We start from the raw sequence: 25034 nt of genomic DNA, 5'->3' as shown, positions 1-25034 counted from the left end.
AAAAGTGGAACAGATTTATTCAAGAATTATTTGTTGATAACGAAAAGAAAACCTTTAAGGTGATGAAAAATCTTCGGATTCTGTTAGTAACAACAATTTCACTAAAGGTTTTTTTGATTAAAGGGAATATTGAAGGAAATAGTTTGAAGAATAAAAACAATTTTTTTGTTTCTATCAATTTTTTAATATCATGGTTCAATTTTTTGAAATGAAATTGAAATTCACCACAAATTCGAATGTTATTGTATCTATGTTTTCATTTTCAAAACAAATTAAAAAAGTTCGAGTTTTTTTAAAGTTAATTGAAATTGATCTTTTCGAAAATTTTCGGACCCAATAAGTTTCACTTTACCAAAAATTGATAATAAGTTTCATATATTTCTCTTTCTCTCTCTCCAAATTGATGATCTTTAATAGAGAATGATAAAAAAAAAAAAAAAAAAAAAAAAAAAAAAAAAAAAAAAAAAAAAAAAAAAAAAAAAAGCATGTATTTCTGATAAATTAACTTTGACATTGGATTTGTAAGTAACTGTTCCAACGCTTGAAGGAAAGCGAAAAATTCAATAAATAAAAAATCGATATTCAAATAATAACATCATTTCTAATGCATCATCTCAAGTATTTATTGAGAATGCTTGAACAAAATTCTTTCAAAAAATTAGCAAAAAACGTTTTCAATTGACTCATTAAATTATTAAAAACATGACAAATAACAATGTTGCTTCGCAAGTTGATAAAATGAATGAATAATTAACAAAAAAACATCATTTAGGTGAAGTGTTGAAATGATTTAGACTTGAGAAATTTAAAAGAACAATATAAATTTCAAAATTTCAAATTATAACTTTTAAAAAAAACCGTTATCAAAAAAGCTATTTGACTTACAGAATGAGTGATAACATCAAGGAACAAAAAACTGGAATAAATATTCAAAAACACGTGAAGTGAAAAAGAGGATTTTTTCTTTATTCAAATGTGAAAGTTTTGTGCCAGAATTGAATGAACATAAATTTGAATTTAGTTTGGCCTGCATATAAGTTGAGCTAATTCTCTTCTTTCTTTTTCTAACATACCCTTCAAAACCTCAATTAGACTGAGCTTGCTGTTTGAAAGATTTGTCTTAATCTCTTCTTCAAAGATCTCATCAAAATTGATATTAGGGTTAAGCAGCGACTTTATCATTGAAGCAACATGAAGCAAATGCTCGTAAACGGAAAGTTCTGCTTCTATCCAATCATCAATTTCTTCAATCTTTGTGGAATGAGCCTTCCCAGTAAGCTTTATTAATAAAACATATAAAATTTTTCCGTAAATAAATAAAATGTAGAAAAAAAGAAATGAAAGAAACTTTTATCGAAAACAGATAACACACTTCCCTTCTCATTGAATATCGATGAAATGCCTCTTTAATTATCATTTGTTTGATAGTGTCAGGATTTGTGGAGCTCATCAGATCAGCCAATTGCGAAAAAAGTACTGTTTGAGAATTCTTTACTTCTCTTTGTATCTCTTCAATTTCCTTCTCCTTTTCTTTTATTTTCTCTTCTTTCTCTCTTTCACTATCAATAATTGTCTGCAACCGAATTTCAATTTCTTTTTTTTCACTTTCTATATCATTTATTGTTTGCATCATCTTACTCATCTTTATTTCTTCTTGTTTTTCGAATGATTGCGTCAATTCTTTTTCAATCTCATCTTTAATTGATTCTTTGAGTTCTTCACGTTCTTCTTTTCTTTCAAAGCTGAAAATTTCCTCTTTAGCCATCTTCTTTTCTGTCATTTCCTTCATTTCCTCCATTTTTCTCCTCAACTCTTCGTTTTCTTTCATTAAACACACGATCTGCTCTTCTTTTTCATTTTGATCGCTTTTCACTTCTTCTATTTCACTATTCATCCATGACTGCACAACGCTTGCAGCCATTTTTGTAGAATCTATTTCCTTTTGCATTTTCCCTTTTGTTTCACACAGATCTTTTCTAAGTTTTTCCATTTCTTCATTCCAATGCCGTTCTTTTAGACTCAACTCATTTTTATATTTTCTTTCTAAAATATCCTTTTCATTTTGTATTTTCTTTTCATTTTGGATGCGATTATACTCGAACTGTTCAATCATCTTGCACTTATCTTGTACCCATTGAATTTCTAAATTTTTAATTGTGTTGAGATTGGATTCTTTTTCAATTTCTTTTTCTTGTTTTTTCTCAGTATTTTTCAATGTCTCAATTTCGATCTCCTTTTCTTTAATTTCATTTTCATTGTCTTTTGCAATCTTTCTCAGCTCGTCCATTTGCTCTTTCATCACACTTAAACTCTTTTCCAATACACATATTTTATTTTCCAGGCAGGAAATGATCTCTTTTTGACGATCCACTTCTTCTCCCCATTCATTTTCCAATAACCTCTGTTTGACTTCTTGCTCTTCATATTTTTGCCTCGCTTGATCCAACTCACATTTTAGCACTTTATTTGCTTCATTTAGTTCCCGAATTTTCGCCTCGCATTCATCGTCCTTTCTTTGAAGCTCAATTTGCGCTTTTGTAACCTCTTTTTCTAATGCGCTTTTCCATTCAGATTCCTTTTTGTCAACCATCATTGAAGTTTTTTCTTTTTCAGTTCGCAATTGTTCTTCTGTTTGACTAATTTTTTCTTTGTACTCCGAAAGTTTTTCCTCTAAATCTTTCATTGCTTTTTTTTGTATATCCACCTCAGATTTAAGTGTTTTCAATTCTTCTTTAAGTGTAGGGATTGGTTTAGTTGATGATGCATTTGAAGGATTTGGAGAACCCGGAGATACAGGCGGTGTAAAGCAAATTGATGTCGAATGAGATGGACTTAATGGATGAGGATCTGGAAGAGGAAGATCCCAACCATCAAGAAACACTTGCTTACCTGGTTGCACAAAGTGAGGAGTTTTAAATGGTGGTTGAATGAGAGTTGGTGTACTTTTTTGCTTTGTGAGAGTTCTGCGTCCAGATGTTGGAGTCCGTTGAGATGAGTTTGTAGTTGACGAATAACTCCGTGGCGTTGAAGGAGAAGAAAATGTAGTTGAAAAACTTTTCGTCGGAGTTTGAGCTGGGGAATTAGATTGAGAACGGCTGTTTGGTGTTTGTGGCTGACTTAAAGATCCGAATTCTGGATTACCTGCTGGTATTGTAATGGATGGAATATGTCTCTTTATTGTTGTTTGTTGTTTAAATGAAACAGTTCTTTTTGATGGTACAGATGTTTGATTCATTAATAATTTTTGAGATTTCTTGGTTGCGTTTTCACCATCGGATAATTGTGTTCTTTCTTTTGAAAACTCAACATTAAAATGTGATTCTGGCATGACACAGTTCTCGCAATCTTCAATAGAATAATTTTGAGTCATTAAATGTAATAAACGTGTCAATCAAGTAATTAAGTTGGGATTTGAAAAGAAATAACACAATTCAAAAATTTAAATTTTGATCGAATATATAATTTAAATCATTCAATTCAATTTTGAAGAGTTCATTTACAATTTGAAACAGTAATATCTTGTTGGACATTTTTTTATTGTTATTTGAGAGAATGTTTTTAAAACCCACAAGAAATGAATGATCAAAAAACAATTGAGATAAAAGGTGATGCAGCGAATTTTAGTGCTTCAAAATCTGAATTACAAAAGCGTAAGCATTCTTCTCCACATTGCAAATTGAGAAGCAGGCAAATTGATAATCTATCACCTTATAAGAATAAAAAATCTATTCACCAAACGGATTGTCGAAATAAAAGCAAGGAAAGAAGCGATTCATTTCAACCAAAAGTATATACTCACAATAAATCAAATGAGCGAAAATTAAGAAGCAATCATAAAGAACAGAAACAATTATCTCCTGCTTTATCAACACTTACAAAAACTAATAAAAGAGCAACTTCTCCTCGTATATCCCCAAGGAAAAGATCTTCAACAGAAAAGCAATTATCTCTTCGCAAATGTGAAGGATTTACAATCCCCATTCACATTCCTTATGATTCTAGAAAACTTCTTAAAGAGTTAGATTATAAAACAAGGCCAGGAAACAAAAAAGTCAAGCAGCCAGGCTTATTTGACATGGAACATCAACAAACACAACAAGTAATGGATAATGAATTTCAAACATCCGACAATCACATTCAACTTAAAAAAGAAATAGAACTTATTACGAAAGATGACAATGATAGCATATCTTCAATTGAAGATTCACAAGAAAGTCAGGGATACAAAGACAAAAAAACTTTTGAATATATGCCAATGGATGATTCACAGTACATTACCAAGAAAAATTCCGATGTGAAAATGCACAACGACCAAATAAAAGAGCAATCTAAAGTTGAGGGGATAGATGATATTGATAGAGAAAAACGTGCTTCTACAATTGAACAAAACGAGGAATTATCAATAAAAAAATCTATTGAGAGTAAAGTTGATAAAGAATGTGAAGAAGATGAAATGAATGAAAAATTAGATGAAAAAGAAAATGAAAAAGAATCAAAAAATAATGAGGTAGCTGTCGCAGAAAAAGAAGAAATTGGTGAGATTCAAACTCAAACAGAAGATTTTCCAAAAAAAGCTGAAGAAAAAGCTGAAGAAAAAGTTGAAGAAAAAGAAGAAGAAAAAGAAGAAGAAAAAAACAGTAATTCTTTGGAGAATGAGCAGGCTCACATTTTGAATGAAAATGATGGAATGAAAATTACCTCACAACTGCTTCTTACAACCATTTCAGCATTAGAAGAAGAAAGAGAAGATAGTAACAGGAAAAATGCTGCTGGAGAGGAATGTTGAAAGGCTGAATATTTTAAGAATCAAATATTTATATTTTGAAAAAAAAGGACGGTTAAGGAAAACATAAAAAAAAAAATAGAAAAAAATGTTGAACGAGAAATTTTCCACAATTTTGTGGAATAGAAAAGAAAATGAATAATTCATTGAGACGAAGATTTAAGGTGATTTGTTTTAATAAATTGTTATTATTTATCTGTTTTATTTGTTTCATTTTTATATTTTCCAAAAAAATTGAAAAATTTGAGCATTTATGAATAAAACTGCGCTTTGTTTCAAAAATTTTCTCCATCGATTCTTAATAAGTTTAATATTCCAGTGCATAATAATAAAGAAAATAAAAAAAATTTATTGAGTAAAATGTAAGAAATAATTTATTGGAACAAAATTCATTGATCAAAATATTGCTTCCCAAATTGGGACGATATTTTTTGATTTATGAATTTTGTTCCATTCAGAATTTTCGAACAAATCTCTCAATTTTTTAAATTCTTTTAGTGTTTTTGCATAATAATGTTTGACTTGTTATGACATGAAAGTGGAAAAAGTTTGGAACAAATCGTTCTTTTTTTCATCAAAGCAAGAATTTTTTCACAAATGAAAATATCACCCTTAATAATGTAACTTGCAAAACAAATAAAGAAAATTTCTTTTCCTGTAGTTACACACATTTTTTCCCCACAAAATTTAAAGAAAGAAAGATTATAAAAAATGATAATAAAGGTATATTTAAAAGTGCTTATGAATAATTTTTTTAAAAAGACAACATCCATGTTTTTTGAATTCATCGATTTTAATTCAACATTTTTTCAAGAGTGACACTAAAAATAGTAATACGTACCTTCGATATTTTTTATTATTTACTCATAATTTAGCTGCTCTTGTAATATGGCTTGCTTAATATTTTCTTTATTCATTTGTTAAACTGTTGTTATTTCATATTGAAATAGGATATTTATATTTGCATTTACTATAAGAGAAATAAGATTACCAAGCGATCAATATGAATATTATAGGAGACCTCTTTACTTTAGTTATTTTGGGAATATTCTTTTATTAATTGACGTACTTTTCTCTGCTTTCGGATATGTTGAATGCAATTGGGTAAATCTTTTAATCTGTTCTTGCATGCGAAATGTGATTACTCTTGGTATTTATTTTGCAGCGAACAAAGTATGCCTCTTTTAAATGCATTTTAAATAAGTTCAAAAAAACCAAACTTGAAACCAAAAATAATTTTTCTTTTCAATTATCTGTTAGTCTTGCGTTGGGTTTTGGACTCCATTCCTTTTGATCTGCTGGGTTTGCAGAGAAACAACTTTTCGTATCGAGAGCCTCATTGAATTACATTGGAATTTTAAAAAGTTACAATTATTTAGGTATTTGTCACTTTTTTGGTGAAAAATATTTATTTATGTGATTAATTACTTGTTTAAATTAAAATTCGTTTTATAAATTAAAAAAAAAGATCTTTTCAGGATATTATTCTTTACCCACTTACAATTGTTTTCGAAATAATTACAATTCTTTCAGTTTGTTGTGCTGACAATTTTGTTACAAATTTAACGATTAATTGATTTTCACTTATTGTTTAGTGTCGTTCAAGCATAAAATATGATAAATCAGGAAGTTATTTGCCAAATTCTTTTAATCTGTTGATACATCCTCATTTTCTTGGAACGATGTACTTGATTTCAATTCCGTTCAGTATGTGAAAATGAAATTAATTTAACATTCTGGATAATTTCATCATTTTAATATGACATTTACTTGACAATTATCATTTCTTGACATCATTTGATTTGAAATATTTTGTTTTTTTTGCTTTTTATGAATTAAAGGCTTTGTAAGAATCTTTAGAGCTTTATTAGCAGAACGAAAAAGAGCATTGAAGCTTGCAGATGAATAAAAAGCCAAAAATTAGAAGTGCTCCTTCCTTTCTTCAAATAAAAAAATCACGAAATAGCTATTCTCAAAAAGTGTTTCAATAGAACTTCTTTTTGGAAGTCGCCTCTTCAATTTATTAACAAAACGTTCAATTTTTGCCTTCTATTTGACTTTTGTATTTACAACACTTTTTCTTTTCAAAAACATCTCTTTTTATCTCCTGATGCAATATTCTTCATTTTCTCCATCTTTCCGTTCTCTCCGTTGCTGTGAAATAGAAGCTTTAGACAGCTTTCATCACGCTTGTAAAAAACAACTTTCAATTCGAGCATGGCTTTTTATCCCACACAAAACCATTTCCTTTAGTTCTCTCGTATTATGACAATAGTTTTATTTATGCTGCATTCATAAAATAATCACCATTAATAAGTGGAGAATTCAGAGAGAATTTTCTCTTGCTTTCTGGACTTTGCCTTTCAAAAAGCTAGTTCATAGCTAAAGTTTTTCTTCTTTCTGTTTGGAGAAAAGAAATGTTGCAACCAATATATGAGCTAACATTTTTTGATGAGGATTTGCTATTAACAGTGATCTTTTTCTCTTTTTCAAACCATTTGAAAGCTTAATCACTTCTTCCAGTTCTATTTGAACGACTCAAGCAAAATTTAGTTAACTTTGTTGCGACTTTTCATTCAAACAAAATTTTTTCTCTGAAAAATCAAAAACCGCTTTGAGAAACAAGATACAGAAAGTGATGTTCACAAATAATCACACTTTAAGCCTTTTCAATAAACCAATTCTCTCAAAACGAACAACATTTAGTGTCATTATTAAAAATAGATAGAATTACATGGTGATAAATCGAAATAAACAATTCAATTAATAAAATTTGTTGTTCGTTCGACCAAGAATTTTAATGGAAAAACAACTGCTTTCATCACTTATAAAAAAAAAAAAAGGCTGATGAATTGTCATTTGCCTTTCTAAGTCAATGAAATACATTTCAATTTGTTAATGGCACTGTGCAAATAAACTGAAACAATAATATTTTTTCATTTCAAATGAACCAGTTTTTGGTTTCACAAGAATTTCCAACAATTTTAATTATAGATAAAAATCCAGCTCAATGTGATGAACAATAATATGATTGACCATCTCTTAATTCAATTTTCCAAGGGTATTTTCCAATTGTTTTTTAACTCTCAAAAATATATTGCATAATTCTTTAAATTACAGGAAAAGCATATTTTTCGCTTAATAGACATGATAGAAACAAATGAAAAATTACACCAACTGCCAAAAGTTGTTAATAAGAAAATTCAAGTAAAAATAAAAACAAAAATTAAAAACAAACTATTCATTAATTTGGATTAATTGAAGAGTAAACCCACTCTATCCAGTTGTCACATAACAATCCAATCGATTTATCCTTCAAATCAAATTTATTTTTCTCTGACTTTTCTGTCTCCTGCTCGTTCGGAGCAACTCCTTTCACTCGCTCATTTTCCAGACGAATAAACTCATTTTCAAGTCCCAAATGCTTCAAAACGTCTGACAAACTGTTCATTGCTAAAAGAGTTTCTTTTTCCTCGTCAACTTTCTGCTGAATGGCCAAATGAAGATCAACATTCTCCATTCGCAGATGCTTCAACATCTGCGCAACAAAAGTACTATTTGTGTTGTGAGCGACGCTAAATTGCTGAAGGAACGGGGCAGATGAAAGCGAATGAACAGAAGAAAATGGATGAGAGCCCGATGCCCCTGCAGCAATTGCAGAGGAAGAAGAGGCTTCAGAAACAGCAGAAGATGAAGAAGATGAACTGGATGGCCGCAAAAGTGTTCCCAAATAATCAACAAGAGCAAAAGTGAGAAGGGAAGGACGAAGAATGGCAAACAGAGGTGAGCACATGTGAGCATTTCTGCTCGAAGAAGTTGGAGTGCGCAAAGCGGAAAATGCAGATGGCGCCTTCGCTTCGATTGTCTGTGAGGAATCTGCACTTTCATCTTTCTTTTTAGTATCATCACTCTCTTTTTCGTTCATTTTCAGACTTTTTCCGAAGTCTTCTTTCTCTTTCATTATTCTCCTTGCCAGATGCAAAAACTCTCCACTCATTTTATCATCATCAGCAAACCCAGCTTCAGCTGCTCTGAGAGAATCGTATATTAACCGCCTCAGCACCATAAAGCGTACCTGTTTCCATTCATTCGAGTCCAAAAGCACCAAACACAGCAGAGCAAAGAACAGCGGGTCATCCACCTCTTTTGCAGCTGCTGCACAATCAGGCACAACTCTGCTCACATACTCCAAATCAGACATGTTCAGATATGCATTCAAATATGCCTCGGCTCCTTCTCTCGTTTGAATCGAGACTGGTTGTGCAGTTTGGGATGAGCTGGAAGATGAGGATTTTGAGGAGCTTGACTTGGATGGTGTTGACTGCCTCTGTTCATTGATGTATGAAGTTGACGACAGGACGCGATGAATCATAGCCAGCACATGAGGAAGCATTCTGATGTGAGCTTCTTTGCTGCCTCTCGTTTCCTCTGAGCCATGTGAAGATGCAGCCGAAGAAGGCGAAGATGTCCAAAGTGTTCTGCCAGAAGACGAAAGAGAGGAAGCAAATGGAGACAAGTGGCTTGACGCTTGAGGAGATGAAAGAGAAGTCGAAACAGGAGTTGAAGAAGGCGAAGGCGAAAGTGAAAGAGATGAGACAGAAACAGGAGATGGCTGAGGAGAAGAAGTCGAGGCTGAAGGAGTCGATGACGATGAAGCAGGCGACGGAGTCAATGGAGAAGATGTTGCCTGCTGTGCTTGTGTTAGCAATTGCTCGTTAATCGATTGAAGATCAACCAAAGTCGTTGCAACAGGAAGTGGATTCTGCTTGCACCATTGCGAAACCAGCTGCTCCAAAGCGATCTGAATCATATGAACCAACAGCTTCCAATGTGTCTCTCCGCATTTTGTAAGTGAAGGAGACATTGTGAATGATGATGAAGAGCTGAACTGGCTGAGTGAGGCAGAAGAAGGCAGATTAACTCTCGAACGAACAGTCTGCCAGAAACTTCGCACTCTCATCTTGTAACTCTGCTCTCCCTGAACAAGCATATTCTCTATAGCATCCATCGAAGAGCTGGAAGAAAGCGAAGACAAAGCTTTGTTTGAATAAAGTGGAAACATGCCGTGGCAGGCGACGCTGCTGTTGCGCAATATTGCTCCTTCCCATTCGTCGTGCATCTTCCGAACGTGCGTGTCTGTCTCTGCTGCCTGCTCATGACAGCTGTAGTGGACTTGAGAAAAGATCGTGGAAATTTGTATTCCGCTATCTTCGCAACATTGAGGAATAAACGAACTAGTTGCTGCAGATGATGAAGAAGACGACGACGACGAAGAAGATGATGATGAAAGTGAAGGAGAAAGAGACGCTGATGGTGAGGAAGATGATGGTGTAATTCCAGCACGGCTTGCTTTGCTCAGAGGTGTGCGTGTGACGTATATGTACACTCCCATCACTTCATCTGGGCGATATTTCACTCCTTCTCTGCAGATCAGACAGCAAACATTTTCGTCTTCTTCTTCGAGTGTCATTCCACCGAATGAGATGACTTTTGATGGAGAAGGAGTCAGAATGGAAGACTTCAACGTGGCAGACGCAGATGACAAAGTAGATGATGAAGATGATGAAGATGAAGGTTTTTGCTCCGCAACAGATGAAGAAGGAGAAAGAGATGAAGATGGTGAGGAAGAAGTTGATGACTCATTCTGAGAACTTGATGATTCTTTGCTGCTTCCAGCTGCCTCCTTCTTTGCTGCCACTTCTCCAGGTTTTTTCATTGAAAAGCCCATCCGTTTCAACATCTCCATTCTCTTTCTTTCTGCCAGTTTTCTCTTCTTTTCTTTCTCCTCTGCTATAACTTCTTCCCCGATGTTTCCTAATTCATCATTATCGCAATCTTTAAAGGCTTTCATTATTCCTTCTGCAGCCACACCAAGGCTTTCAACTGATGTTGTATGTGTCATCTTCAAGATATACGAAACAAGCTGCTTAGAAACAATTTTCTTGCTTAACAAATATTGCTCTTCTCCAGACTTAACGGATACAGCAGTTTCTCCTTCTTTCTGGCAAAATCGAGAATGTGCAGGAGGCGTAACAATCATTTGCAGTGCTGGCTCAAATCCATTTCTGCACACTCCTTCCAAAATCCTCATCACAAACACAAACGACGGTCTGTTGATGGCACTCATGAAATTGGATTCGTCATTTCCTGAAGAAGAAGATGACTCTCCTTTTGCTTTGCTCTCTTGCTTTTCTTTTTCAATTTTTTCGTCGCTCTTCACAAATCCATTTTCATCCACAGGAATCTTCAATGCATCAATCAGATACTCCACCAGCTGCCTTGTGATTCCTTTGTCTGTGATCAGATGCTTCAAACGCGTTCCCACAAAATCGTCTCCCATCGCCATGCACAGCTGAGCAAAGCCATTGAAAGCAAACAGCAGCTCCTCAGAAGAAGGCAGTCGGACATCAGATGACTTCGAATTCTGCGAAGAAGATGAAATATTTGCTGCGTTTGTTGAGCCTCCATTTGCGCTTGTACCTTCTATCTTCTTTGAAGATGCTTTCTCTTCTTTTTCTCTCCACACTTTCTCTTCCCAAAAGCTCTCCTCGCTTTCTGACATCAAATTGATCGAATCCAAACGATGGAACATGAGTGACTTTTCAAAGAACGAGATCAATTCGTTCATTGGCTCTTCCTCTCCGTTTGTGAGGAATGGCAGAATGGACAGAATGGCAGAAACAAGGCGCTTATTCTTCCGAACACTTGGTGCTTCAAGTCGACGAAGAATGGATGAAATATGAGTGCTGAATGATTGAACAGACGGCGCCTGCTGCGAAGGAGAGGAAGAAGGCGAAGAAGGCGATTGCATTTTGTTTATCTGATTAATAAACGGCGGATGAAGCAGATTTGAACTGTCTGCTTCTGTTTCAGAGGAGACAAGTTTAAATGAGTCTGTCTCATTTGTCTCTCTTTCTTTTTCCTTTGGCTTGACTTTATCTTTCCCTTTGATTTTCTCTTTTTCCTTTTCCTTCTCTTTTTCTCTTTGCACTTGGGCAATCTCACTATGTTCAGAAAGAAGTGCTCCCAAAATAAAGATAATCTGCTCAGCAGCATCTGTGTATGCCTTTTTCGACTTCTTCATTGCCTTCCCAAGAAGATCCACAAGAACACTAACACCATCCACACTCAGTGCTCGAATGCAAACAGACTTCAATTTGCAGCCAAAACGCAGCAGACGGAAAAGAAGCGACGACAGCTCGCTTTGCACTTCAAAGTCGACAACAGTCTTCAGAAAGCGGAAGATCTCACTGATTGCATCGACATAGCTGGTTGTGGAATGGCCAATGAAGCCAGCAGGCGAATATGTCTTTGACGCTGGTGAGGAATAGAATGCTCCAATGCGAAGCAAAGGCGATGCACTCAATGAAGAAGAACGAGGCATCATCAAATGAGAAGAAGATTGCTCTCCTTTCAGTTCTGCTCCTTCTTCAAATGGCTGCTGTTGTGTCTGTGATTCTTGGCGAATTGTGCGAAGAGGATCAAATGAATCACTCAAACGATCGCTTGGCAGATTTTGATCTTTCGCTTCTTTCTGCTGCTGTTGCTGCTGCTGAATGACCAGTTTGTGCTGGCTGAGTATTTGCTGCTCTCTCTCAGCAACAGAAGGAGTGATCGTAAGTGTGGCATAGTCTGGGACATAAGCACCACCAAAGCGCAGATACCGTCCAAACTGCGTTTCTTTTCCATCAAATCCCACAAACACATCAAATTCTTCCTTTTCTTGTTCTGTCAGCTGCTGCTTGATGTACAAAATGAGTGATTTCACTTTGTTGAGATCCTGCTCCCTCTGAATTTCCTTTTCTGTCTTTTTCTTTGTTTTTGAGGAAGACACAGAGGATGGCGATGAAGCTGATTGAGACAGCTGCTCAATTGCCTCCTTTGAAGAAGTTGGCCCAACACCATCTGTGATTGAGAGAAGCAGCGAGCAGGCCGGATTCTCTGGATCGTCTTCCTCTTCTCCTGCTCCAGATGCAGATGTGCCATTTCCTGCTCCTTCGTTCTCGTCCTCATCATCCACAAACAGATCTGATGCAATTGGCTCAGTTGCCAATCCGTCCAAGCCTTGGAGACGGAATGTGATTTGCATTGGAACGGAATACGACAAAGAGTTATTATTTGTTGTTGACTGGTTCTCCTTCAGCGTCGGTCTGAAGATCTTGTCGTAGACTGCTTGCACTTCGTTCTCCAATTTGATGATTGTCCCTTTGACCAGCATTTCAATAGAGTTCTCATCCAGCAGCTGATCCTCACTCATTCCACATTCTCGAATAATCCGAGCCTTCACATCTGCAAACGTCGCTCTCTTCGTCTTTTTTTTTCCGCCTGCACCGCCTCCACCTGCCTCATCTCCTTCGTCGTCTCCTTCTCCGCTCTCCAAGTTCCCACTCGCTCCGCCAAACATCGCATCCAACCGCGCTCTCATCTTCGCCTCTTCCCCTTCGAGTTCCTTCGACGAGATGGGTTCGCGTGGCATTGTGCCGGGAATGAAGTCCTCTTGTGTGTGGCTCTTCCGCAGCGTGATGGGCACAGCGGGTGTCTCTTTCACTGGGCACAGAAGATTCGCCATCCGCACAAATACTGCAATCGGCCCGCGCCCTGACTTCTGATGGCGAAGGGCACGCACACACGAGCTGATCAGAAGGTCTCGTGAGGCAGATGTCATCTCAGACTCCTTTGGAGAAGAAGACGAAGATGAGGTTGATGTTGATGATGAGGATGATGATGAAGGACTAGAAATTGGCTGCGGTGACTGTGCTTCTGAATAATCCTCATTTTCTGACACATAGTCGGATTCATCTTCATGGTAGTCAGATTCCTGCTCCTCCTCTTCTCCTTCGTAGCTTTCTTCATCTTCATCGCTTCTTCTGAGATGTCTTGTGCTATTTCTCGCTCTTTCATTCTCTTGTTCTCTTTCTTTCTCCTTTTGCTTTTCCTTCACTGCCTCGCTTTCTTCGCTATGCACCTTCCCAAATATCGTTTCCTCCACCAGTCTGTCGAGAATGCGTGTGCATTCGTCTGTTTCTGGTGTCCTCGCCATCAGCAACGCACGAGATGCAAACACAGCGTCTGAAAGAGAGTTCGTCAATCGGGTGTCCTTTCTCAACCGCTCTGAGCAGATTGCGAATGTGCTGTTATGTGGATTGAGGATGTGGGAGAGGATTTGGCAGCAGGCTAGAAGAAGTCCTGAAGATGTAACATTCATCATGGAAAGAGCATGGAGTGAAAGTGGATCAGGATTAGCTGTGTTGTGAAGAAGAGAGCGATAGAAGTTAAGGAATGTGGAAGGAGTGATGACAGTGCGAGTGCTGTCAGTTAGAGACAGAGGAGATGCTGGCTGTATAGGTGAATAAGGAGAGGAGGAAGAAGAAGAAGATAACTTTCCGCTCAAAGAAAATGGAGATGAAGATGAAGAAAGTGGGGAGGAATGCAACGCAGGAGCAATGGACGATGACAATGATGCTGCTGCTGCTGATGCAACTGTTGTTGGAGCAAGTGATGAAGCAAACAACGAAGGATTAACTGATCTTTTTGTTCCATCTGGATGAAGCATTCCCTCTGCACCCATTTTCCTTTCTTTTCCAACCAAGCAATTTGACATGATTGTTTGAAGATGCGAGAATTTCCCTCTCTTTCCGCCTTTCCCTTTGCCTCCGCTCTCACTTGCTCTTTCAATCTCCAGTGCTGCATCCAACGCTCTTCGTATAATCGACAGGAGGAAGGAGAATGCGCCACGAGACGACAGATAGAGAGAATAAGTTTGGTTGCCTTTGAGCTGCGAGAGGAGATATCGTGTCACTGGATGGTTGTGGATGCCATGTTGAGTGTGCCCTTGTCCCTCAGAGGAGGATGAAGAAGAGGTTTGCGTGTTAATTGAGGGAGAGAGTCTGGGAAGCAATGCCAGCAGGAATTCAATGGAGGTGTATTGTAAGAAGCTGCTGTTTTCAGTTAGAAGAATCACAAGTTTCATTGCTTCTTCGACAAGAGCAGTTGAAGCTGAAGATGTCAGCAGGAGAGCAAGCCATGATTGTGGATGGAAGATTGGTGGGGTAACAAACACAGATGAAGACACCAAACTTTGATAAGCATTGGAAGATGAGGAAGAATATGCAGAAGAAGAGGAAGGTGAAGTTGATGAAATTGAAGCAGAAGGGCTGATTAGAGGCGGAGAGGGTGGAGGAGAAAACAAGAGATAGCGATCAGATGCAGCAAATGAAGGAGGAGTGAGAGGAGGAGACACAAGAGAAGAAGAAGACGTTGGAGTAGAACTTGTCACATTCGATGCTGATGAGGAAGAACTGACTGAAGAAGCTGAAACAGAATCTGCAACTTTCAAGTGTTTGTGGATAGCCAGCCATTTACGAGCATAATGGCGAACGTTCAACCTCACGTTCAAAGGCAATCTTGAATAATGCTCTTTCACAGGTGAATTTTGCATTTTGTTTTCATCTTCAGCCAATTTCGTGTTTTTCTCTTGTTTTGCTTGAGACATCTCTTCCCACATTTTGTAGGGCGACTGCTGAGCCAGTCTTTGGTTGTTCATTGCACTGAACCAAGCAGCAAATGGATAAGGCGTGAAATCCTTTGATTCTTCAGTAGCCTCTCCATCTTGTTCTTGTTCACTCTTCTTGCCAGTTTTTGCATTCTTTTCTGTTTTCTCTTCTTCTTTCAATGAATCTTTGTCTTCTTTCACTGGCTTCCTTCTCATTTTCATTTGACATGCACTTTTCAGAATGGTCAGACAAGGAATAATGATGCATTCAGCAAGAGAAGCAGAATTGGCATCAAATTGGATGGCTGTGAGCATCAGACGGAAACACAGCGATATTCTGATGGAAGGAATATATCAATCATCAAAAAAGAAATAAAAATAATAATAAATAAAATGTGGCAAATGTATAAACTGTAAATAAAAATAAACTTCTACAAATATATTTCTTTCTTTCCTTTTCTTTTTAAACAAAAGATTCAATTTATCATATCTTCAATGACAACACACCTGCTCATCCAGAATTGGTCGTCGACTGATCTGCACCACTCGACAAGGAAGGCCATTTCTGTGCCAACAGTCTGTGCAACACTCATCTCTCTCGAATGGCCAATGACAAACATCACCTTCTGCTGAATATGACTCAGCAGAGAAAGAGTGACTGAAGAAGAGCCAGATGAAAGAGAACACAGTGTGGATACAGACAGCGCACGCATCGCAGGCGAAGAGGAGGAGATGCCAGCAGTCAAAAGAGAGCGGGCAAGCTGAGAGGCACCTGAAAGAGCAGAAGAAGAGGAAGAAGATGAAGAAGAAGATGAAGAAGGCGGAGGAGGAAGAGAAGAGGCAGATGGCATCAGCATCGTCGAATGAGAGGACGATGAAGAGTTCACCATCGATTTCAGGATGTCTGTGTCTTTCAGTGCATTGAAGCACAAAGAAAGAGAACGCAACGCAGCAAATGCAAAAGCAGATGAGCAGCCATAGCAGCATGAAGAACCTGAAGAACCTGAAGAAGAAGAAGAAGAAGAGGAAGAAGAAGCAATGAGATGCTGTGTGAGCAGATGAGAAGAGAACTGAGGAGAATTCATCAGAGAAGAAATGAGGGTGAGTGTGTCATCAGGTGGCAGTGAAGATGAAAGCAGCAAGAAGTTTGTCAAGAAGAAGGCAGAACATGGATATATCGGCTGCTTAGCTCTCTTTTCACTCTCGCGCAAGTTGTGATTGCTCAGCTGGCGTCGTGAGTGAAGAAGGAACATTGGATGCTGATGATGTGATTGAAGATGAGACAGAGAAGAAGATGAATAAGGTGCTACAATGCTGCCATCGCTTCCTCTTGCTCTGTCCCTTCCATCGCCATTTGAACTTTCGTCTTGCTCATCCTCTTCTTCCTCATCAACCTGGGCAAAGTATTCTTGAAGTGCCTGCTTAGCTATTCTGAGTGAAGATGTGACAGAAGACAGCTGCTGAGAGAGATTAGCTGCTTCGATGAAATACAAATGAGCCAAGCGAATGATCGGAGGATTAACATGGCTGGTTTGGATTGAGGACGGAATGGACACTGAGAAAGAAGAAGAAGAGGAAGAAGAGGAAGGAGATGGTGAAGATGATAATGAAGGCGATATCGAGGAAGAAGAAGAAGATTGTGAAGAAGATGATTTCAGCATTGGACGAAGCATAGAATCTTGTGGAAGATTCTGGAGAAGGATCGAAGAGGTTGTGGAGAAGGAAGAAGAGTTTGAGCGATACAACTCAGAAAGATACGAAGACTCAGACAAAACATCAGCAGATTTTGTGCTGTTTGAAGAGGTGCCTTCAGTGAAGAGGGACACATCCAATGAATTGGACGAGGTTTCATTGGGCGACAGAACATAAGACGAGCCAACAGGTGTTGTTGTCAGAACAGAAGACTTCAAATTGCAGAGTGCAAACTGATCAGAAAGAGAAGCATTCTCAGAAGAGGCAGAAGATGTTAGAGAAGCATCCTTCGATGAAACAGCATTCGCCTTCACATCTGCATTCCAAACAGGCACAGAAGACGATGCAGACGATGAAGCAGTCTGCCCTCCTTCGCATTCACTCATTGCTTCAATGATCTTCTTTCTCACAGCATCCATCTGCTTGCTCAGCTTGTCTCTCTCCACACTCAGTGCCTCTATTTCTGAGACAGCCTTTGCCCTCTCTTCTTCATTCTCCACAGGCATCGGGTTAGTGCTCTTCCTCATCAAAAAGCTGAAGTCGAATTTCATAAAGCGGCAGTACCCGCAGTCAGGGCAGAGAATGGAGTTTGGCTGTTCGTAGTTGATCATCCGGCACGACCTGCACTGGTAGCAGTTGTCTTTGCAGGATGGGCATGCTCCTTTCCTTGTCTGACAGGGGTTGTGGCAGACGGGGCAATTCAGCTTCTCAAACAGCACAGTCGATGGTGGGTCTGTTGGAAGAGCATCGGGTGGCTCAGGATTCAGATAAGGCCCTTCCAAAAACTCGATCATGACAGCAGAGGCGATGATGGTGGATGGGAAAGTGATGCTGCATTCAGTTGAATTGGCAGGAAGGAGCACAGTTGCCATCTTCTTCCACTCCTTTGTGGAGTTGCGGAGATGCGACAGATGAGTTGTGAGAGGCTTCTGGATGATGTAGAAGTTCAGCCCCCTCACAAACTTCGTCAGCACCAGCTGGTTGTAGTTCTCAGTGGTGGCAACGGAAGGAGAACTCGAAGGAGAATGTTTGGATGCGAGTGAAGAAGAGAATGGGGAAGAAGAAGATGAGGAAGGAGGAGATGTTGAGTAGCCAGACGAAGAATTCGAAGAAGAAGACGATGATGATTGCGACACTTGAGGAGGAGCCACGCCAAATCTTGCCATTGCCTGGTAGTCGAGGTTGACTGGCCGTGTCTCGACGATTCTGAATGTGAACTTGGATATTTCGATTGGATAGGCACACTTCATCAGCAGCCTGTTCGACGTGTACAGCTTCTTCTCATCGGACAGCACGTCTTTTGCTTTAACGGCGAATGGCCTGTCAGTCGAAGAGGAGGAGGAGCAGATGGAGCAGGTGTCGTTGTCGAGGAAGAATGATTGGTCGCTGATGGAGAGGAAGTGCCTCAGATTGGAGTAGATGAATGTGTTTGGATGGGATGAGAGCTTTGTGAAGGCAGATATGGCAAGAGAGGTGAGGATGCTCAGAGTGCGGTGGATGAGATACTTGTGCTGCTTGGCGGAGAGAGAAAACATCGATGGTGATTGAGAATATGAATGTGAAAGAGAAAGAAGAGATGGAGAAGAAGAAGCAGATGCTGATGAAGATGTCGATGCTGCAACTTTCTCTCCTTCTTTCTCACTTTTGTTTTCGATGCTCGGAATTTGTTCATTTTTCATGCTTTCCTTCTTTCTTTCCATTCTCTCCTTCATCTCCTGCTCCATAATCTTCCTCTTCGCCTCGTTCAGCCTCTTCCACTCGTCTCCAAAGAACTGACTCGTCTCCTTCACAAAACGTGTGACAAGCGCAAAGAGAGGCGCCGAATGGCTGCCAAGCGACGTTGACTCACACAAAAGAGAGACAATCATCGAAAGCAGCTGAGCTCTGGGTGAAGGGAATGGGTAGAATGCAACAGGCGAAGAAGACAGGGAAGAAGGAGAAGAAGATGATGACTGCGGAGGAAGAGGAGAAATCGATGTCTGGACAGAAGAAGTGACAGAGGATGGAAACAGCTGAGAGGCAACAGAAGCAGCAGGTGCTCTGAACTTGAAGGTGGAAGTGAGGAGAGTGTTTGATCTGATCTCGACTTCTCTGTCGAGTGCATTCCACTTCTCCCCAAATGGCTCAAATGTCAGCGCATCCCACAGAAGAGACAGCAAATTGGCTGCTTCTGAGCGGATGCTACTGCTGCTGCCGTCGACAAGCAGAGTGCAGATGGTGTTTGTCAGGAAAGACGGCACAGACAGTAGGAACGGCGCAAACATAGAAGAAGGAGACGTCTGCATCAAAAGAGAGCGCAGCGAATGCAGCTGAGGATGGCTGCTGACAAATGAAGGCATTTCCATGACTGGCTTTGCTTGCTCAGAAGTTGATGATTTTTCAGATTCAGCTGACGAAGTTAAATCTTTATCTTCCTCTGTTGGATGATTTGGCGTATTCTCTTTTTCGTTTGCGAGATTTGGAGGCAGCAACAATCCTCCACTCTGCACTGATTGTGACTGTGATGCATCATTTGATGCTTCTTCTGCTTTCTCTGTTTTATACTCTTCTTCTTCTGTCTTTTCCACTTTGTCTGCTTTTGCTTCTTTCTCTTTCTCTTTCTCTTTCATTTTATTGATTTCATTGTCTTTTTCCTTCACTTCCTTTCCTTTATCCTCCAGTACAATCACAATTTGCCCCATCGTTTGCAGCAGCTGTGAAATAAGAGCAACTGCAAATTCAACACATTGAGAAGGAAGTGAATTGATGAGATGCATCAGAGAAAGCAGGAAATGAGGATGGAGAAGGCAGAAGATGCTCCAACCCTGATGCGACTTGGTGGATGTGTCACGGATTGTCTTCAGGCAATGGATCAATGACACAAGCTGTGTGTATGAGAGAGAATTGGAAGCAGAAGAGCGGGACGAAGAGGAAGACGAAGAGGAAGAAGGAGAGGAAGGCGAAGACAGAGATGAAGGAACACTAAATGCACCAAAGGCAGAAAAGTTGACATCGCTTCCAATGAAGGATGATTGGTTGAATGATTGTTGAGCAGGTGATTTGACAAGAGACAAAGAAGAAGAAGAAGAAGAAGAAGAAGAAGATATTGATGATGAAGCTGTTGAAACAGCTGATGAGGAAGATGCTGATGAAGCTGCTAATGATGAAAGATAACTCGAATATTTCGGGAGTTCCGGGCAAGATGGAAACACTCTTCGAATCGTTCGTATTCCTTCAGCCACACTCAAAACATCGCTGTTGTACTCCTTCCACACTCCAATGCATTCCAACCCAGTCATCTTCATCAGAGACAGCAGCTGCAGAAATCGGACAGAAAACAGACCTTCTGCAAGGATAAGCTGAGAGGCAATCAGAGATGGCAAAAATGTCTTTTGTGCAGAAGAAGAAGAAGAAGAAGAAGAAGAAACCGATGTTGCTGCTGATGATGATTGAGCAGATGTTGAATACAGAAGAGCATCTAACACATCTCCTGCAGTCGTCTTGATAATCTGTGAATCGCTGAGTGAAGAAGCCCAAACAACCACTTCGCATATCAAAGAGCCAGAAATACGTGACTGTGGAGGAACATGCAACATCTCTGAAAGCTTTGTCAGCTGAGAAGAAGCTGTCGAAGATGGAAGTGATGAAGAAGAAGAACTTTCAGTCAATTTGCCTTCTTCCGCTTCTGCTTGTTTCTCTTTCTGCTTGTTGTCTTTGTCTTCTTTCTTCTCTTCATTTCTCTTCTTTTCGTGTCTTTTACCTTTTTTCCCCTCTTTTTCAAATGCCTTTGTCAGCCGTTCTGCCTCTTCTCCGTCGACAAATGCACTCAACGTCTCCTTCTCCTTCCTCTCATCGCTGTTCCTCACAATCTCCCTCAGCAGCCTCAGAGCAGCGACCAGCCACAATTGCTGGAATCCCTCTTCATCCTGTGTGAACAGCACATCATTCAGTGAAAGAGGGAACGAGTCGCCAAGCACATCCTTCGTCAGCTCTGTTGAGATGAGGAGTGTGCTGATGGCAGAGGAGAAGTTGGAGCGTGGAGAAGAAGATGATCTTGAGGCAAAATGAGGGTATTCCACAGAAGACGAGGTGGATGCTGCCATTTTGAACGACTCAGGAAACTCGTCTGATCGTTTGAAAGATCTAATCATTCGGGAGATGATGTTTGAAGCAACTGAAAGGAGCCACTCAGCCATTCCATCGACAACAAGCCATTTTGAAAGAGATTGGATGTTGATCTCATGCTGCACAGGGTTTGGTGGATATGCCCTGACAAATGGAGGAGAAGAGCGAGTGGATGTGTGGAGGAAGGACAAGAGAGACGATGAGGGAGAATGAGAGAAAGAAGAGAAGAGAGAAGACATTGGCTTTGAGGAGGAGCTGATTGTGACTGCAAATGGCATTGCAACACTTGAAGAAGAAGAAGATGATGAATTTGAAGTTGAGGAGGATGATGATGATGCTGATGCCGGCAAAGGAGGTGAAGATGAAGTTTGAGGAGGAGATATTGATGGCGAAGGTGTTGGTGCTGGGGAAGGCTGTGAAGGCGCTTCTTTTCCTTCCTCTTTCAATTTGAATGGATTTTTCAGTGACTGAGATAAAACAATCAACAACAACACATCGACAGATGAATATTCAGTGTAGTTTATGGAGTTCATTGGATGCAGCTTCATTCTGTCTGCAGATGTCTCAGATGAATTCTTCACTGAAGATGAAGTTGCATTTGAAGAAGAAGCAAGAACTGATTGTGCTGATGGCAGACTGCTAATCATTTCCTGTCTCGTGTGCTTGGCAGGAGTGCAGGCACACAGCTGAATCCAATCCGGAAGCTTCAGATTCAGCGGAGGGAGAACAACCTCACCTGAATCAGAACTGGAAGACGAGTTGCTGGTTGAATGGCCTTCAGCAGGCTCGTCAAGAAAACGATGCCTTTCCTTCAGAGCGAATGTGACGACCTTTGCAATCAGCTTCTCTTTGTTCATATCCAAAAGAGGCTCATGCGAACAGAGTGGCTGAGAGAGCATTGAGCAAAGCACAGAAGCCAACGGAAACAGCACTCGAGATCCCAAAGAGAAGATGGTCGGAGTGTGGTGTGGGATCATTGAAGCAATCAAATCACTTAATGAAGAAGACGATGTATCAGTTTCAGAATCATTTGAAGAATACATTATATCTTTAACAGCTCGTGCAAATGAATTACTTGAAGCGAATTCAGATAAGAAGTGAATGAGAAGGGCATATGGCACATAAGACAAGGGAATGCCAAAGATGTCTACTGTTGGGCAGAGCGAGAGAACAGACGGAGGAGGAAGATAGAAAATAGGATGACAAACATTTGGATTGGCTGAGGAGGAAGAGGAATACATCAGATCAAATGCTGTGAATGTTGTGTAACATGGCTGAGATGACGGAGCAGAAGAAGAAGCTGAAAGAGAATCAGAAGATGAGATTGAATGAAGTTTTGGAGACTTTGTCTGTTTAGGAGAAGTTGCAGGTGTCAGCACAATCTGCTTTGGCGAGTCTGATATTTTGTGTTCAGAAGATGGCTTTGGCGGTTTTGTGGATGAAGATGCTGACAGCACAGGTACAACAGCAGATGATGGAGAAGCAGATGATGTTTGCGTTGATTGCTTTCCTTTATTAACAAATGCGATCATTCTGTGCGAAGAAAGATGAGTGTTTTCTTCATCATCTCCTCTTTTCTGTTTAGCTTTTTCGCCTGCCAAAAGCTTCATGTGGCAGCTTTCGCATTCGTCGTAATCTTCACACACAGTACAATGAAATCTGACATCTGATGGCTTCAGCGTTTTGGAGCAAACATCACAGAAATACAAGTCAATATCATCTTCTGTGCTTGTTTCTTCCTGCTGTTTTTTCTCGTCTTCCGCTTCTTCTTCTTCTTCGTTTTCTTCCTTCTCTATCATTTCCTCGCTTTTCGCTTCTGTCTCTGTCTCTTTCTCCTTTTCGTTACCATCTTCAATACCATCATCACCTTCTTCCACTTCCTCGGTTTTTGTCCCCTCTTTTCCTGCTTCCTCTTTCGCACTTGATAAAATCATATAATCTCCAAAGTGCATATTCCAACTTTTCAATGCTTTGATAAACGCGGAAGAAAATGCAGTTGAAACAAAATTCACTGGATGAAGAAGAAGAGAACGCAAGAAAGTGTATGTTGGGCTCACAGCTGATATTATTTTCGAACTTAATTCAAGTGCCTCACTTTGATCAGCATTTCCAATTTCTGTTGAAAATGCGGTTTTGCATTCATTTCCTTCACAGTCAGTTTTCGTGGATGCTTTTATTCCATTACTCTCTTTTGGCACCTCTATACTTTTGTGCGCTTCTTCAGCTTGCTTCTTCGCCAGATGTATTGTCGATATGCATTCGATTCTCAACTGCCCATCCATCAGAATCATCTGAGTGAATGGAACAATCAACCTTCCACTGGCAAGAACAGCTGCCAGCTTCAAAGGTAGATACTTCAGGAAAAACGCAAACAGAAACATGCAAATGCGAGGAAGAGAGGATATCACATATGCAGCTGAAATCGGATCATTTGCAAAAGCAAACATTGAATCGTTGCTCTTTGCTTCCATCTCTTTTTCATCTTTTTCTTCTTGCGTCAATTTTCGCTCTTTCATCAATTTGTTCCTCACGGACTCCTTCCGCAGATTGAGCACCATGTAGTCCATCAAGTGCATTTTCAAGCACTCCATGACGTGTTCAGGTGCGAGTATTGTGACATCCATCAGAGGAATAAAGAAGCGCAGGAAAACACACAGCAGAGTGGATACACGTTCAGGTGTCATCGCGAGTGACGGCTTTTGGAGACGCAAATGAGAGGAACGTGAGCTTTCCTTGTTCGAACTTGTCAGATGATTAAATGAATACTCAGTTTGAGTCTTGATAAATGTATAGAGCATGTACATCTGAGCAGACACAGTTGGTAACAGAGACGAAATAAACACTGAAGGGAATGAATGCTTCAATGCAAGATTTGATCCAGATAGCATTATGATGTTGGACTGATAGTTCGACACTGCTGGTTCAAACACAAAGGATGGATATGCCCCAACAAACATTTCCTTGTTCTTTCGAAGCTTCTTCAAATAAGCTATAAATGACATTCTGTTCGTGGCACTTGAAACTTTCACTATTTGCTCATCAGCAACAGACTTTTCGTTGTCTGACTTAACCAACTGTAACTGCGTTGAAGGTTGAGTTTCTTCTTTTTCTTCTTTTGAATCTTTATTGTCTTTTCTGAATGAACAGTTCATTGACTTCAAAGCCTTTTCTATCTCCTTCATTAAGAGGAATGGATGTTCAACAGTTGTCAGTGCAACATCAAGAACATCTGGCTGTGTTGAGAATTCTGCTGTAGATGTTGTTAAAGCTGATGGGCATGCGAGTTGTGGAAGATGCTGAGACAACAAAATGTTAGAAAGAGAAAGTGGGCAGGCTTCTGAGGAAGACAATGGATCAGATGATTTTTCGTTTGCAGAAGGCATTGCATTCCTGATTCCTTCAATCAATCTCTCCGAAAGCTCTCTTGCTCTCAACCGCTTTTCTTTTCCTGTCCAATCATTCCACATCCCACTCATCAGCGTTGCATAGCTCATCACTCTGAATATTTGATCAGCTGGACTTTTCAATTTGCTTCGCAGTGCGAAATAATCCGATTTGGCTGAGTAAGTCAAGCAGTGTGGGTCACTCATGTTCATTTCATAGAAGCCCAAAAAGCGCATGATGGAATATGGAACACCATACAAGCGGATTGAAAGGGTGAGATCGAGAATGCAGTCAGAAGTAACAGTTGATGCAGAAGTGAATTGGATGGATATGTGGTCTGCACGCGGTGAAGAATCTGAATTGAATGTGATGTCTGAGCCTATCAAGTTGAATGGTGCATCTATCCATCTCTCTTCTCCTTTCTTAATAAGATAATGTCCATTGCACGCAGAGGAATTATCAGCTGAAGCATTTTCGATATCATCTTTTGTGTCTTCTTTGCTGTTGTCATCTTTCTTTGCTGGTGAAATAGGCAAAAATGGTCTTATTGAAACATCCACTTCATTCATGCTGTTGTTT

General features: G+C 39.4%; 4 protein-coding genes across 4 annotated transcripts in view; 2 read left to right on the top strand and 2 right to left on the bottom strand.

Annotated features, from left to right (window-relative positions):
- Positions 1-713: 713 nt before the first annotated feature.
- MONOS_4777 (uncharacterized protein) lies at positions 714-3456 on the bottom strand. The gene is made up of 2 exons (XM_067874875.1): positions 1373-3456; positions 714-1278 (listed from the first exon to the last, which is right to left on the bottom strand). Exons 1-2 carry the CDS (start codon positions 3368-3370, stop codon positions 1018-1020), a joined length of 2259 nt encoding a protein of 752 aa, XP_067727021.1. The 5' UTR covers positions 3371-3456; the 3' UTR covers positions 714-1017.
- Positions 3457-3572: 116 nt separating this feature from the next.
- On the top strand, positions 3573-5046 carry MONOS_4776 (uncharacterized protein). The gene has a single exon (XM_067874874.1). It carries the CDS (start codon positions 3575-3577, stop codon positions 4784-4786), a length of 1212 nt encoding a protein of 403 aa, XP_067727020.1. The 5' UTR covers positions 3573-3574; the 3' UTR covers positions 4787-5046.
- Positions 5047-5911: 865 nt separating this feature from the next.
- On the top strand, positions 5912-6692 carry MONOS_4775 (uncharacterized protein; the record flags this gene model as incomplete). Its single annotated transcript, XM_067874873.1, has 5 exons — positions 5912-5956; positions 6044-6162; positions 6252-6315; positions 6379-6490; positions 6625-6692. 5 exons carry the CDS (start codon positions 5912-5914, stop codon positions 6690-6692), a joined length of 408 nt encoding a protein of 135 aa, XP_067727019.1.
- Positions 6693-7872: 1180 nt separating this feature from the next.
- The window catches only part of MONOS_4774 (putative E3 ubiquitin-protein ligase UBR4), a gene marked incomplete at its 5' end in the record, with an annotated part of 39451 nt that continues 22289 nt past the window's right edge, over positions 7873-25034 (bottom strand). The window contains 2 exons of the mRNA XM_067874872.1: positions 7873-15612; positions 15783-24975. Of these exons, the coding sequence (XP_067727018.1) occupies positions 8028-15612; positions 15783-24975 (16778 nt within the window). The 3' untranslated portion in view covers positions 7873-8027. The remainder of the gene's footprint in view (positions 15613-15782; positions 24976-25034) is intronic.

This window comes from Monocercomonoides exilis (assembly GCF_001643675.1).
Source record: "Monocercomonoides exilis strain PA203 chromosome Unknown scaffold24-1337568, whole genome shotgun sequence".
Classification (NCBI taxonomy): domain Eukaryota; phylum Preaxostyla; order Oxymonadida; family Polymastigidae; genus Monocercomonoides; species Monocercomonoides exilis.
This window is presented reverse-complemented; position numbering and strand designations above follow the sequence as displayed.